The following is a 16807-nucleotide window of genomic DNA, read 5'->3' as shown; positions in this document are numbered from 1 at the left end:
ACGACTATCTGAGGACTATGATCTCCAGATCATGTTTTTCATAGTTCCTCTCCTCTAGCAGAAGTGATGGCTAGAAAGTACTTCCCTTATTGATCCAAGTTACAACAAAGAGGTCTTCAAACATTATTTCTCTGTAAATAATGTCTTTTGTGCAAGTTCCATGTAAAAGGGATTTTTTTTTAATGGAACACAGCATTGTCTGCTGAAGACTAAGGAGGCCTTTCAAACACGTTTGATGCTCCTCACATACACATTATCGCTCAAGATGTTCATCACAACAGAGGAAGAGCTCTACAAAAATGAAGATACAAACCACCCCACAGACTACAAACTTGCAAATAATTTGGATTTTAAACCAGTAACCAAATAGCTACAACTATAAGATTATTTGTCAGGAACTGTCATACAACATACACAATCCATAAACATACAAAATTCTAGGAAAAAGGAAAGAAAACAGGAATATTTCAGGAAGTTTCACGCCAACATGCTTCTCAACATCAAACCTCCAAAACAGTAAGAATCCCATTGTATTTTGTAATGTAAATAATATCATAAAAGCATAGAGAAACATCATTTCACCACATTCAGGCACTGTACAAATCCACAAACACCAGTTTAGGATGAGACCTGATGCTGCAACTAGAGGAGCAATGGCAGTGAAGCAGAGAATCTCAGAATTTCTTTGTCATTGGAAAAAACACTATCTGTGGCATCCCACTCAAAATAGGATCAGTGAAATTATTTGGATTAAAAAGAAATAAACGGAGAATGAAGGGAGGTTAAAGATTCACGTTTCTCTAATCCAGTTTAGCCCATGTCCACAGCTTCATTAGCTTATACGGATCCCCCAGAACAGGAAGGAAGCAAAGAGCAAACCACAGACACAGAAGTTCTTAAATTGGTGCACTGAAGATAACAGGGGACTGTAGCAGAGTTTTAATAACCTACACGGGTAACTGAGTAACTCCTAAAGCCGCTCCTCTTCCTGCGGCCCAGCTTGCCCACCTGCGGGCTCCTGCCCTGTGGGGCAATAGTCTTCTCAACACCAGCAATCACCATCTGGTTTGGGTAATGCCCTGTCCTTCCTCTCCTGTCTTGCACACTTCAACCCCTTAAGACTCCACCATGGGGTGAAAAAGGAGTGAAGATGCTACAGCAATCAGCGACCTGAGAAGATTTTATCCATCTCAACTGTGGCAAAAACAAGCTATTCCCACTGTTACACTATACAGGCAGTCAGCCTTATTACAGTCCTATATTGCGCTCTCCTTATTTGTTACCATGTAATTTAAAAAGACATGCATAAAAGACTTAAGTTCCTAGAGCAAGCTTGCTTATCAAAAGGGAAGTCACCAGCTAGGCATTACCTCTGAGACAGTCTCTCCCTGCCTGAGGGATGACCAGGATGCTGAATGCTGCTGCTACCAAGACTGCCAGCTTGAGCCAGCTCTTCCCGTGGCAGGCCAAGCTCAGCTCACAGCAGGCTCAGACTGGAGTGAGGTGCACTCAGTGCTTCCCGGATTAAACCTCATGTAAGAGGCAGGTAACTCTCCAACTCTGCGCTCTCACATCTCTCCAGTAAACTGAATCTGGTGGACTGTATTGCATGCATAAAGGAAACTACAAACCTGCTCAAGATGACCAAAGAGTTGAAACATGTTATATTTAGTTGGAACATGTAGTTAAGACCAGGCCTACGTTGAAGCTCACACCACTCCTCTTAACAGCCATCTAATACAATTTGCCATAAGGCCTGACAGGCTTCCCATTCTAACAATATTTATACCACCTTAAATGATGCTGGCCTACGTGTCTAATTTGGACTTCCTAATTCCAAGCACATTAGAACAGCTAATGCATACACTTCAAGTACTGTAACAACTACACCTCATTTTACTGAGTGATACCTTCCTGAGTCACCTAATACTGAATGTAAGCGGTATCACAGTGTAGATTTGTAGTGTACGCTGCCAATCTCTCTGGCTCTCATTTTTATGCTCCTCCCTGCTCTTACCTGTATTACTTTTCTTGCTACTCAACCTGTGAGCAGAAGACAGCTGTGTCTGTGTCTTGGTCTGATGAGAATTAGCATTTACAAACAGAGATACTACACAGAGTTTTCAACTTGTGCAGCACAGCATTGCTTTGGAAGTATCTGCATGAAACTACCCATATCAATGGATACCGCTTTTCTACGAGATTATACAGAGAAAAAAAAATACAGAAACTAGAATGAGCTAAAGCATTCTTCAATTCAGTAATGTGCAAGATGCTATCTACCAAGCTTTCCTCAGCTTTGAGGGATAATAAGAATAAAAAGAGTGAATACTGAAAAGTCTAATTTTAGCTCCTTCCTGATTTACCCAAAGAAAAATCTGATTCACTGCCTTCTGTAGTCCTCTGCAGGAAAAGAAGGGGGGGGGGGGGGGGGAGGGTCTTCCAAACACAGTAATAAGAAAAATGGTTACCTTGCACAACTTGCAGTTCCAATTACTTATCACCTCTCCCCTTTTCAACTGAAAAGTGGATTTACTGTAAGTGAAAGATGCAATTTTGAATTCTCGACAAAAGAGGAAGACGACCTTTTTAAAGGGCTGGAAATTCAGACCTAAATCTCTACCACCACAGACACACACCTCTCACCCCTTCCCTTTTTTGACTGCCATCTCCAAAGTTCTGTTTACAACCTGAACCATAGGCGAGTGCAATTTATGGTTGCTATCACTACTATTAGCTGCTAAGTAGTAACATATTTCTTGTCAAACGTTCATGTGTAGTCACGACCTGTACTGAAACCTCTTAACACATCCACTGTATATTCAAGGTATGCCTGCCAACCGTATACATGTTCTCAGGTAGCTTATAGCAACAGAAGGATTGCTTGCAAATTTCTAATGCAAACTCCCAAGAAAACTTCTACCTGATTGTAACAACTCAATTTTCCCTGCTGAGTAGCTTGCTTCTTTGTAAGTATACTTCTAACCCTAGATTTTTTTTTCCCTCTTCAATGCATCAATCAATCATTCTCCTCTGTAACATACACCCCAACACAAAAATTTTCCATTCATGTAATAAGTTCTCTCTAGTACAGAACAGCACCGTGTGGCTTAAGGTGTCCTTAATTAGAAAGGGCAAACTTGATCAAAAAAAATGCCAGGGATACTTTGAAAACAAAACTTTTAAAAACTGAATCACAGCCATTTGTATATGGTGTCAATTCACTATTTCATTTTAGTTTTTAGAAAGTGACTGCAGTGCTGCAACTGTAAAAATTATGCAAGACTAAGAACTGTACAGGAACTTCTCCTTGAACACTAGCTAGAAAAAAAGTCCTTGAGCAGCTCTTTCAAAGGTAGAGTCTAGCTTAATTTTCCCTCTATGACAATAAAGAGCAAGTGAGAAGAAGCCTCTCTAGTTATTGGAAAAAGTGGCCAATAAAAGAACTAAATGGCCGCACAACACTGATTTTAAAGAATTGTTAATACTGCCACCTTCGATGTTCATTGAGTTGCTGATCTGCTCAAAATAATTACAACACAGACATCGAGAAAGCTCTACTGATTCTGATTAAGCTGTTTGTTGCTTTCACCCTGCCAAGCAGCTTCTTTCTTTAAATTCTTGTGATACAGCCTGTTACTAATTCAATTCCTTTGGTCTTGGTGTGCATTTATTGTATACATGACATCTTCAATAAAAAATACTAGATAGCATGCAATCAAAACATTATATTTTCCACATAGGACACTCTTACAGGAATCTTTTAGCACACAGAGGTTGCATATGCAATTCCTGCTGCCACTAAAATGAATGTCTTAATGAAGTAAATATAAAACAGCTTCAACATGAAACAGTCATATTGCTGTAATTAAGCAAATGAATAAGAACAATGAGAGTACCAGCAACAGAAACTATGAGCCATACACTTAGGGCAGCTTTCCTGTACTAAGTAGCACACTGGAGAAATTGAATTTAGGATTCAGAAGACCCTATAGAACCCTATAACCATACCCTTTACCTCCACACTTTCTACACCACAGTTCAAAGAATCTTGCAATGGTGGGAGTCATCCCAACTTGTGCAGAGTGGGGGCTTAAGACTGAGCTTACCGTGACACCCAAAGAGTAGACTGAGGCTGCAAGTCAGAAGTCAATCAACAAGGGGATTTGAACAGTGCATGAATTATAAATACTATCCAGAGAACAGCCTAATTCTATCCTGCTTTCAATTAAAAAAAAAATAACACAGCACAAAGCCATACTTAGGTGAAAACGAACATCGTAGGACATTTTGAAAATAATCCTTTTCATTCTTGGGTTTTGGGTGAAAACAGAGTAACTGCAGTAACACAACTGTCAAGGCGCCTAACATACTGGAAAAAGAGTCTGAATTGTTTCCAAAGATACAAGAATAGCAGGAGTCCACAATAGATTTAGAATTAAGTTAATCTAAAACCAGCAGCTAGTGTCGTAACAGCAGTAGGATTCCCAGTTCAGTCAGCAATCATTCTCAGTACACACAACAAGGCTATATATATTAAGGTAAATAATTATGTTTACTGAACATAAAATTATTCCAGCTCTAAAATTCATGGTCCAAGACCAAATAAAAATACCCAGCTGGCATAAGAGATAGTGTGCCTATGTCTGGAATCCACACTGTAGAAAGGATGAAAGTATGAAGTAAATGAGAGCAAACTGGGGGAAGGGGGGACACTGGGTAGAAGAGCTGGTATGTACACCGAGAGATTTGAGGACTTCTTGATTAGTCAAACTGAGAGATGACCAAGAGTTGACGTGGTTCCATTGTAAAAGCAAATACAGGTGCTTAAGATGCATGTAGGCATAGAAAGACAGCCAAGCCAAGAAGCAGTGTCTTAAAATCAATGGCAAAAGAATTCTGATAAAAATAAGACTTGCTATATTTCCACTTGCCAATGGAAATGATCAAATATTCTATTTCCAAGTCTTAAGAGCAAAACTGGGATAATCCAAACAGTAATTAAATTATAGGGCCTGTACCATACTAGATACGAAATGAGATGGCAATCTGTTGATTCTTTCTAGCCCTTAAAAAACAGACAAGAAAAGAAAGGCAAAAACCCCAGACCTAGCCTTCTGGAGAGCAATACCATTCTGATTTTTCAGAACCCCATATTCTAAAGTCCTTTCAATACATATCTAGGAAGCTATTAATATACTAATAATTAGCCAAAGTTTATTTTAAAGCCAAAACAAAACAGTAAATTTCTCTGATTCCAAGTTAACAAGTATTTAACCATATATATCTGAAAAAAAAAAAAAAAACAAACCTCTACAATGTAGGAAATAAACATCGAAAGTTTGGCAGACTAAGGTAAGATATTCATTAAACAAGAATTCTTGGAATAAAAAGCATGATTCAAGAAAAGCTGCAGCTGCTGAATCTGTAAGCAACAGTCACTCCATGAATGCACAAATGCCTTCAGATTATGACTTGTTTCCTTCCTTCCAGTTCCTCCTCCTTAAGCAGAACTGCACGTATTTCTCATTAGAGAGAACTCCCTTCCCCAGCAAACCTCTTCCTCAGATATACACAAAAAAGAATTCTTCCCTTTTATCCTGAAACACATCAACCCTCTGTCCTACACTTCTAACCCCCCTTCCCCCTGTTGGCAAGACCACCTGGCATAGCGCAAGCTGAAGTGGTGGTTAGACCAATTAATTTGTTACTGGAATTGGGACTTTAATAGTTTTTTAAATGTATCGGGTTATCCATATAAGAAAAGCTTCAGGATCCCTTTCATTTTACTGCAGCACTGCTGTTTAAGCAACTGGAATCAGGGTTTCAATCACTGTCCCTAATGAATCAGGGGGTTCAATCACTGTCATTCCACTGGATTTGTAACAGATCTACAACCTATGGTTTTCACATCTGTGACTGCCTCTAAAAACTTCTCTATGCAAGTTACTGCTCCACTTTCCCTGACAAAAGAGCTTAAAGGTAAAGGAAATCCACTGTCTGCCTTTCTAAAACAAAGGTGCAAAAATGCCTTATGGACACACTGCCCTCTGCTTAGGTACCTGTCTCAAGTGAACCCAAATGTATGTTGGGTGGAGCGCCATGCTTTCATCTGTAAAAGCTGAAGGACTTTCTTTAGAAGAAGTACAGAGAAGAAGAAAAAAATAACCACAGTAATGAAAGGATCTTTTTTTCTTTGGCCTGTTTGTCATCTAGGGAACCCAAACTTGATTATAACAATCCCTTATCCCAATCCCACGAGAACACATTTCTTTCAGCGGACAATACAATCCTTCCTACTGCAGTCACTAGAAAGGTGGGAGGACAAAGAGACAAGTTAACCTTAATCTGTTGACTGTAAAAGATCCTGTTGTTTTCCCCTTTTCTTTTGCTTTCCAAAATCCAAGAATTGTAATGTTTCAAGAACTGTAACGTGAATGCTCACTGTGAACTGAAATAAAAAACAAGAGTTCTTCACTAACTGGATATTTAGTGCAAACTCCACTGGACACAAATGATCTCTTGATCATTCATTGCTTTGATAGCATAAATTCTTCCAAGCCCTCTACAGCAAACGAAAATGAAAATACAGCAAATGAAAAAGTTAATAGATATCCACTCATCTTTTCAGTTTCAGCATTCATCTAGTTGGTAACAAAACATTGCCACACACACTCTGGAATAGTTTCAAATGCTGCAACAATGGATTTAAAGCACCACAGAAAAACAGCTGAGGACATCTGCATTCTGCGATTGTAAGGTCAGGAAACCAAAAGCTTTTGTTTTTATTTTTCTGGTACCGTTTCAAGGAAGGCGGGAAGAGGTGGAACAGGGAAGTGGCAGAAGAAACCATCAAGAATCTAAGGCAGCTTTTTAAAAAACAAACAAGAAAAAAAACCTCAAAAAGTCCTCAGCTTGTGTCTTTAAAAGCATCCTAAACTCTTTTTTTTTTTTTTTTTTTTTAACTACGCATGTAACACAGGAAGGCAGATGGATACAATGTATTTTAATCAAGACTGCCTGGCAGAAATTTTCAAGGAAATGTTCTTAAAAACAGAATTGTTTTACTAAACTACTTTTCTGCTTTAGCCACAGCAAAAAGACTTACAGAAGGATATTTAGATCTGTTTCCAACTAAACAACAGAAGCAGCACTCAAAATTCCAATGACGGGCACGTTCTCAGCCACGGGGGTTGAGGGGGCGGCGCCATTTCATTACACAGTAGATCTGAAATACACGCAACAGAGGACACTGAGAAAGGAAAAGGGTGGCTTATCTTCAGAATAGAACACAATTCTTTTACGTGTACTAGAAATATAAAGCAGAAGCGGAGACAAGCATATTTTAACTACGTTTAATATAGAAATCAGCTGTTCCCCTCATGCCCATCTAAGATCAGCAGACCCAGTCAGACTGCTTCAGGAAAGCCTGAGCAAACAGAAGCACAGACCATCTCAGGCAACCCTCCTGAACCACTGTGGGTCTCCTTTTACAGTGACATGTGCCTCCAGTTAAATGTCCCTACTTTTTGCACTCCCATTGCCCCCTAACTCCAGCTCTGAGGACTAATGGACACATCTGTGTGAAAACACAAGGACCAAATGTTATTGAAGCACCTGTCCGGTCCTTTAACCAAGTGTTTCTATTCTTCTGGAATTGCATTGAAGAGGAAAGCCGTATTTTAAAATACACATGAAACCTTTCAAGCAGGTTACAATGACATACAGAGATCAGTAAAACACAAAAAGTTCAGCTGTACAACCATCTAAGTATACAGATCAGTACCTCGCAGCAACCTCGAGACCTCTGACCACATATTTCTGCAACAGAGTGCAATTGTAGACACAAGCAGCAGCAACTACAATTGCAATAAAACTTCCAAACTTGCCTGAAGTCGTGCTGAAAGAATGCCTGTTTCTGTAAAACCAACCCTTTTTCCTTACTCAAACATTGAAATGTCGCTATATCTGAAAATGAAAAGGTTGCTTATGACTGCCATGCTATCTGTCTGCAATCACTTCTCTGTGAAATGCACTGAAGTTTCTTTCTCAAGATCAATATGTAAATGACTCAACACAGAGGTACATATTGTACCTGATCATGGCTGATCATACAACCAGTAAAAAACAAAACAAAAATAAATAAAAAAGACAATACTCTACAATTCTATAGGAAAGTTTGAAACCTGGCCCAGAAAACCATAAGCAAAATAGCATTTTCCTGGAAAGACTAAGAAACAAGCATTGAGCACAAGCACTCCAAGTAAATTCTTCATCATTCATCAGTTTCTGCTGGAATGCTCAATAATTTCTCTGTGCAATAGCATTTTAAGCCTCCCAGGGTTAACATTCCAGTTCACTGCAAACGTAACTACAAACCACAAATCTGAAAGGATTGTCAAGAAATTCAGAGAGAATAATTACTGTACAACATACATCAGCAAGTAATTGCTTCTGACATTGTCACTTCACGTGCATTATTTCTGCTACATGAGCCCTGCAGGTTAGAGGGAATTCAAAAGAAAGTATGAGAAGTCATTACCGAGAACACTCAAGTAGGACATCACTAAGTCAAAAGCCAGATAAAAACAGCTGTAGTGTTTTGTAACTACAGGATCAGTAATTTGAAGATTTAGGAGAGAAAAAAAAAAAGTGTTTTATTATTTGCAAACAGCAGTATTTCCCATATAATCCATTTGAGATATTCTCTTTGTGCAGTTTCTCTCTTGCAAAAGAAACTGCAAAGAAAACAAAATAACACCAAAAAACCCCCAAAGGAACAAAAAGCCAAATCAACCCAACTTTGTATATATGACTTGCTTTAATAAGGTGAAATTACCGTGGCTTTTTTAAAAGGCTTCAAAAGTCAGACTTGTAAACTTTAATTCTTTAGACGCTGTTTTAGCAACTTTAGCCTATTCTCAAACCAAAAACTTATAAATTTTCTCCTCCCCCACACCTTACCTAAAAGCCTTCCAAATAAGCCGAATTTGTAACTGAATACTGAAGGGTGGAAGAATGAAGAGTTTTGGGGGTTTTGAGGGGATGATTCTGTAAAGCACACAGCTCAGTTTAACCTAAAATACAAAAATTATAATCATAAGATTGGCATTATAGAAATATCACCTAATAAACTGTGGCTTTAAATGTAGTTCAGCAAAGTACAGCTGCTTCCCCCTTACATCAGCTCTCCCATTCTTTATTCTATGTATCAGCTACCCTAGCACGTCTGCCTCAGTTCCCAAAGAGACAAAAGATCTTTTTGGCACTCAAACATGGCAAACAGCTTCAGCTTCTTGGGAAAAGATAGAGGGGGTAGGGAGGAGCGGAATAAACTATTATCCGGATTAAAATGTTTCACATGTGACAGCATAAATCCAGCCAAAAGTTGTTGCTATCTGCTGCCGGTCCACAGTGACCTGTGTGAAAACAGTGTGTGGTCTCAGCTTTGGTGCTACTGGAGAGGCCCCCCACAGACTTAACACCTTGGTTAGCAATCTCAGAGAAGCAAAGAAACTGAAAAACCTCCCTTTCAGTCTCAGAATGAATCCCCAAGGGAAGAGGCACACCATTAGGGAACTGTGGGAAGCTCGCACCAATACCATCCATATTACGGACAAAGAGAGGAAGAGGGGAAAAAACCACCAAAAACAAAACCGCAAAAATCACAGAACACTTCAGCCTTTGGAAGAATCAAGCAATGGCTCCCACCAAGGCAATTCACTCTGCAGCAACTGTTGGTACTACTACCACAGCAAAGATAGAGAAATTTACTCACACGCTATTTACACAAGGAATAAACAGTACTGCAGAAGAGCTTCACTGCAAGAATCACAGCTGGCTCCAACCCCAAACGTCATGTCTCAATTCCAAGGTAAAAATGCCCAAAAGAGGAAAATACAAAACAGGTTAAATGCCAGTCAGAAAATTATATCTGCTAATTTAAATTAAGCTTGCTCTTCTTCCTCCTCCTCTTTCCCTTTAGCTACCCCTTATAAATAACTTTGAGGCAAAATAAAAGCCTGCAACTACTTAAGTCTGTTGAACTCAAAAACTAACACAGGTGCTGATAACATCATTACTACATGGACTACCACAAAGGAAACTACTACCCCAATTCTGAAATGCTAAGCAATTTCTTGGTTTATATATGTGACAAATGCCTTCAATCATTTCATCACACCCATTTTTTTAAGAGTTTATATTGATACAAAATGCTGTTAAAATAAACCCTACCAACAGGAAATGTATGAAGATAAGCTGTCATTTAAATCTCATGCCAACAAAATAGAAAAATAATGGCACTTCAATTACAGACAGAGGGGTAGGTGAGACAACAACTCTGTTTTACTGGTGAGGAGAAATGCTTGCCCTAATATCAGTTTGTCAGATTAATTTTGAGTGGAGCTAGGTGAATACTACATACCAGCTATCATTTTCCTTTAGAATTTCACCCACCAGCACTAATAAAGTCATAACTGTGCCAGCACATAGATGCTTAGTCATAATCAGTCCTGTTACGCTACATAATCTACACACATACAGCTCTTGCCTCAACACCATTAAAAACAAAATACAAAAAAAAGGTATGAGAGATGAAGAATAATTAAAATGGTATCACATCGTCATATACCAGAGTGAAAGGAGATCTAATATGGATCCTGAAAAGGCACATGAAGGGTGTCTACATACAGGCAGGATATTTCCTGGACACCTGGGCTTCACCTAACACTCATTTCCATCCTCCTTTAAGGATGAAGCTCATGATCAGACGAACAACTCAAAGCACCATGATAAGGGCCTTGGCAAAATGAACACAAGTCCATCTACTGAATAAATTAAATTTTGGACCAAACCTTAAAAGACCAGCTCAGGCTGGGAAGAAGGGCAGAAATAGACGTGACAGACTAGTCACTGGCCTTAGTTTTCTAGAGTGAGATTTTTTTAAAAACAAGCCTATTAGTAAATTACCAATCGATTATACGGATTCTCTTTCCTTTTTTTTTTTTTTACACTATTTCTCCTTTGTAACAATAACTATTATCAACTTTATGATATGACATTCAAGCCTACTAAGGCATGTGCAACAGAACATCTTAGATTAGAATACGGTGTCCAGGTATTTGGGTCCGAGTTCTGTACTCTGTAATAGCAACTCCCAGACTACAATTACACATAAGTGTAACGCAATGGCAAGCTGATCCTTTGTTTTGCCACTCTGTCATAAACAAACTCTATTGACAAGTGATTGTTAAAAACTAACACACCACAGAGGAGGAAAAGAAAACAAAATCTTTAGTGAATAAGAACGTAGCACAAAAACTCCAACAGTTCCATGTAGTGCAAGTATTTCCACCATCATTCAGATCACATCTAACTCACTCAACAGCTAAGGGACTCCAGTTGAAAGATGAGATGAAGCACGACTTCATTCTCATTACCTTTCCAGGGCACAGTCATACAACCTAAATTAAGAAATCCTATCATAATGTTGCAGGATTACGGTAAATTATATTACACACAGAAGATTTTTGGTAGTTGATGTATTGCATTATTTCCTGGTGGACACCAAGTTGACCATGAGCCAGCAATGTGCCCTTGCTCCAAAGAAGGTGAATGGTCTCTTGGGCTGCATTAGTCAAAGCATTGCCAGCAGGTCGAGGGAGGTGATCCTTCCCCTCTGCTTAGCACTGCTGAGGCAACACCCGGAGTGCTGCGTCCAGTTCTGCGCTCCTTAGTACAAGACAGACATGGACAGAGTGGAGAGAGTCCAGCAAAGGGCCACGAAGATGATTAAGGGTCTGGGGAGCAACTCTCGTATGAGGAAAGGCTGAGAGAGCTGGGACTGTTTAGCCTGCAGAAGAGAAGACTCAGGGAGGAATCAATATATAGAAATACCTGAAGAGAGGGTGCAAATAGGACACAGCCAGGCTCTTTTCATGGTGCCCCATCACAGGATCAGGAGCAATAGGCACAAAGCGAAGCAGAGGAGGTTCCATCTGAACATCAGGACACACTTTTTCACTGTGAGGGTGAGTGAGCACTGGCATAGGTTGCCCAGAGAGGTTGTGGAGTCTCCATCCTTGGAGATATTCAAAAATCATCTGGCCACAGTCCTGGGCAACCGGTTCTAGGTGGCCCTGCTGCATCAGGGGCATTGGACCCGACAACCTCCAGAGGTCCCTTCCAACCTCAACTATTCCGGGATTTCCTCTATGAAGGAAATGTATCTAAAACAGACCTTTGCAGCATACTTAAGAGATTTCTGTCATCACTTCTGGCACATCAACACCATCTGGAAATGTAGAAATGCATGTCAGCTCCTCTCTTGTCCAGTTCAGCAACTGAGTTGGATTTTTTGACGGTTTTTTGTTTGTTTGCTTTGTTTTACTACCACCTAGTAAATTTTTTCTATTTGATTTAACACGTCACCCAGTGGGAACAAAATTATCAAAATAAGGAAGGATGCTCAGATAGCCAGATCACTTAAATTTGGGGATAAAGAAGCCCTAACAATAGGAAACATGCTCTCTTTAACGCACGCTAACTATAAAGTCCTAAATAAATACAGTACTTCTCTCTATATTAAAAAACCCAAACACATATGCACATATCATGCATTTTCCATCAGTCAGACAACTTTATCAGGAAAAAGTGTTACAGCTGTGCTATTTAGTAAGCTTCCAACATACAAAGGGAAAACACTATCAGAGGTGTCTCTTCAAGCAAAGTAACTAGACTGAGCATCAATTCACGATCTTATGCTTCATTTGTACGTCTGCAGAAAACGCTGTATCATCAATATTAAGGCTGAATATCTGAAATACACAGTTTTATTAGCTTGGTGAGAACAAAGTCTGCCGGCAGCATCCCCGGAGGCCCTGGCAGCGACCGCCAGTTCCCTGCGGCGGTGGGGTAGCGATGACATCATGCCAGGCTGGGCTCCGGCAGCCCTGACGCAGGAAAGCCCTGGAGAGACCCGCCGTGCCCGGCCTCACCATGCCGGGGAGGCATCCCGCTCCCCACCCCTGCACCCACCGGCCGAAGTGCCAGCGCCTCTCTTCCAACAATGGACACTTATGAAGCAAATTGTTTCAACAGTACAAGGATTCAGAATCTGTTTTTCAGAACAGAAATAAGAAGGAGGGGAAAAAAACAGTGAACAATAACCCTTTCATTCAAACAAGAAAGCCTTCCAGCAAGCACAAAGTGTTTCAAAGCTTTATCCAAAACCCACTGAAATCAACAGAGGCCCATTCCATTTATATCAGTGGACACTGGAGGAGGCTATAGCCTAAGACACAATTTAAAATCATTATCAGTCACACAATCATGCATTATTAATAACACAACAAACTCAAGAAAATGCACCGGAATTCCAGCTAGCTCATATGCTGTGACGTTATCGCGAATTTATCCTCCTCCTCATTTCCCCCACTCTTTTTTTAAACCCTTTCCTAAAATCACACAAAAATCAGCCTCCCCCATAAATACTAAAACCTATTCTCCCCAAAACCCACACCTTGTCACAAGGAACACCATTACAGTATCATGGTGGAATAGCAGAGTCCAAGATACATTGCATGCTGCAGTTTTACATACTATAGATGTAGTCCTTGACCGGGAAAGCAAATACAGAAAGAACATCACGCTCCAGCTTTCAGACCTGCGCACTCAGACAGAATATTTCAAAAAAAAAGGCACTGATGTCTTCCAGTTTACTATTAGATAGCTAGCTCAAAGTAATACACTGCTAGTTTTAAATTTAATTATGTGAGGACAATTATTCATGTTCCAATCAAGATCAGGCAGTATTACTGAGCATGCCTTGCACTACATTATACAAATAGATATATAGTAAATGAATAACAACATTAACATCAGAAACTGTTTTCAACCCAGGAACTTTGTTCACTTGTGATTTAATCAAGAAAAATCTGGGGAACCTCACATATCCTTCAATGAAATTGTATTGCATTTTGTTCTCTTGCATTTCTTAAATTAAGTCGATGCTGTAATTTAAAGTGCCATTACAGCGCAGCTCATTATGCTGTATTCACTCTTCAAGTCTCAAATTGTGGTTTACAGTTATTTTAACGTTACACAAACATGAATTCTTCTAGGGTAAGGTACTGCTCAGCATGAGGGACTGATGAGAAATTCTGTTTGAAGTCATTAAAAGGAAAAAAAGAAAGTTTCCATCATAGCCAAAGTTTAAGAGAGCTCAATGCAAGAAGTCAGTTCTAATAATGCAAATTTCACTCTACAAGAAACAAGTGTTTATTGGGGGTGGGGGTGTTAAATACAATGATGTAAAAAAACCATCATCACATCTTATTAAAACAAGCTAATCAAAAAAAAAAACCCATAACATTGGTCAGGTTCTGAGCTCAAACACACAAAATAAGTAGTGATGTCAGGTCAGGTTTCCATCACCTCATTTCTATATCTTTCTGAACAGTTAAAGATGCTAAAGCAACAATCTAACTGAAGCCAGTACAGTGAAACTAAAGCTGAAACAAGGTGCTGCTAAAACAAAAGGATGCCCAGGTTTGCACGGTGTTGTGGGATAGATTGATGTGGTTTAGCTGTGTATTCAGGGCAAACATTGTCATCTAACAGGTAATTACCTCCTAATCCGATTTCTTTTCAGATACTGCTGGAAGAGAATTCTTATCCTATGCTACAACAAAACTTAACACAGAACAAACAAAAAGTCTTCACTTTCCCTGCAAAATCTGGTTCATTAAGATTACCTGCGTGTTTCAAATGTCCAAGAGCCTGACTAAAAGTTGATAAATGCAACCGAGCTCGGAAAGGAGCGCAGCGGATGGCTGTGAAGACAGAGATGACCTATCATAACGCCACCGCCACCGCACACCCTTCACTTCGAAGGGGCCGTTTAAAAGAGGCACTTTATTGGGGTTTTTCAGAAGTTGGGTACGCTTCCACAAACGGACGGCGGTGCACAGCCGGGCACTTCTGCAGCCCAAGCACCCGGGGCGCCTACACGGACCCCGAGGCGCCGGCGCGGGGCACAAGCGCCGCTACCCGGGGCGGGGGGCGGCGGCGCCGACGGCTCCCTCGGCTCCCCCCGCGGTGCCCCGCGGCCGCCCGAGACGGCGCCCGGGGACCGCGGAGCGGGGAGGCGGCGAGGCCGGACCCCGCCTCCAGAGCGGCCGTCCCGCCGCCTCCACCGAGCCGACCATTAACGGCGGCCGCCGCCCCCCGAGCCCGCGGCCACTCACCGGAGAGCTCGTCCGGCTCCAGCCCGGTCTCGGTGTCCAGCCCGCAGATCACGAAGTAGTCGGCGAAGCGGCCGGGTGCCGAGGAGCCGCCCCCGCTGCCGCCGCTCATGCTGGAGCCCGAGGGGTGCGCGGGGCTCAGGGGGTGCGGGGCCGGGCGGCGGCGGGCGGCGGGGCTGCGCCAGCTGCGCCAGCTGCGCCGGCCGCCTCCATGATGGAGCGGAGCGGGCAGCGCCGCACGGCATTGTGGGTACAGCCCCCAGCTGTTCCCGCGGGGGGGGCGGCGCGGGCAGGGAGCCGCAATGCTGCGCCTGCGCCCTGCGCTCGGGATGACGTCATGCTGCTGGTGCCGCGGGGCGGGGCGCGCGGGGCGGGGCCGAGGGGCTCCGGGCTCCCCTCAGGGGCGCCGCGCCCGCCGCCGGGGGAGAGGACGGGAGGGCCTGGCCGGCGGCTGCCCGCGCAGGGCACGGTTTAGTGTTGGTGGGGCGGGGAAAGCACGTCGGGACTTGGGTCGTCCCCTGTCACCTGCAGCTTCTCCTGCCCGCTCCCCGCTGCCGCCCCAGGGGTGGTCGTGACGCCGCAGCTTTGGCGAGCGGCCGCATGCTGACACTAGCCCAGGTCATGGGGGAGAGGGGCAGGGTGCGGGGAGAAGGGCTTTGGGGACTGTTTGCTTTTGGGGTTGGTTGGGTTTTTTTCTGTTTGAATTAACATCGCAGACAACTCTGTTAACAGTTGGGCGTGCACAGCTGAGTGAAACCTGCCCCCCCACTCTGGCCCAGCAGGGAAGGGAAAACAACCCCTCGGGAAGAAGAATGACTCAAACCCAGCTGCTGAGGGACTAGTGACACACACCCAGCGCTGAGTGGAGAGCACATCTTTCCTCTGACCCTAGAGGGACCTGGGGCAGCCTCACCAGTCTAAAGTCAGGCCTGTAAGCAATTCCTCTCCTCTCCTCCCTCAGCTCTCTATTTGTGGCTTTCACATCAGAATTCTTCCCTACCTTGTAGAGCTTGTAAGAAGAGAAATTAAAACATTTCAGTCCTTTAGGATTATTATCTAGGACTGCCCAAGTACTTAAGGTTGCATCCATAATGCTGAATTCATCAGACACTAATTAACATACTATCAAGGATGTGAAGCTTCATATATTTGAGTTTACGTTGCCAAGACATAGTTCTTCGTGGGCACTAGAGACAGCAGCACATGTAAGACTTCACTGTCAATGATCTACAGCCTTTTGCAGTACAATAACTAAGTTCTTACACCATTTCACCCGGTGGGTTGTGGAGAGCTTTTCCATCCTTCTGGGAAATAGGAAAAACTGTAAGAAGCACTGGTGCTATTAGTATTCACTTGATTAAGACTGTATGGGCCATAGAATGGGTTATCAATGAATGAAAGTATTGCTGAGATTTGCTTGACAGTTCTGACAGTTCAATTTTAAACCACCAGTAAACCTGAGGGACAGATTTCAATAAAGATAGCAGGATAATTAGGAGCAATAGTAGAATGAAAGTCTCTACTGTAAGCACATACATTTAAATTATGTTGAGCCTGCCTGG

General features: G+C 42.0%; 1 protein-coding gene across 6 annotated transcripts in view; it reads right to left on the bottom strand.

The window, feature by feature from the left end:
- DENND5A (DENN domain containing 5A) overlaps window positions 1-15488 on the bottom strand; it is a 69133-nt gene extending 53645 nt beyond the window's left edge. For 2 of the 6 annotated variants that reach the window (XM_074842501.1, XM_074842503.1), the window contains exon 1: window positions 15249-15488. In XM_074842501.1, coding sequence (XP_074698602.1) covers window positions 15249-15357 — 109 coding nt within the window. In that variant the 5' untranslated portion in view covers window positions 15358-15488. The remainder of the gene's footprint in view (window positions 1-15248) is intronic. The other 4 variants (XR_012625455.1, XM_074842504.1, XM_074842500.1 and 1 more) reach the window with 4 other exon arrangements.
- Between the last annotated feature and the right edge of the window lie 1319 nt (window positions 15489-16807).

This window comes from Strix aluco, chromosome 16 (genome assembly GCF_031877795.1).
Source record: "Strix aluco isolate bStrAlu1 chromosome 16, bStrAlu1.hap1, whole genome shotgun sequence".
Taxonomy (NCBI): domain Eukaryota; kingdom Metazoa; phylum Chordata; class Aves; order Strigiformes; family Strigidae; genus Strix; species Strix aluco.
This window is presented reverse-complemented; position numbering and strand designations above follow the sequence as displayed.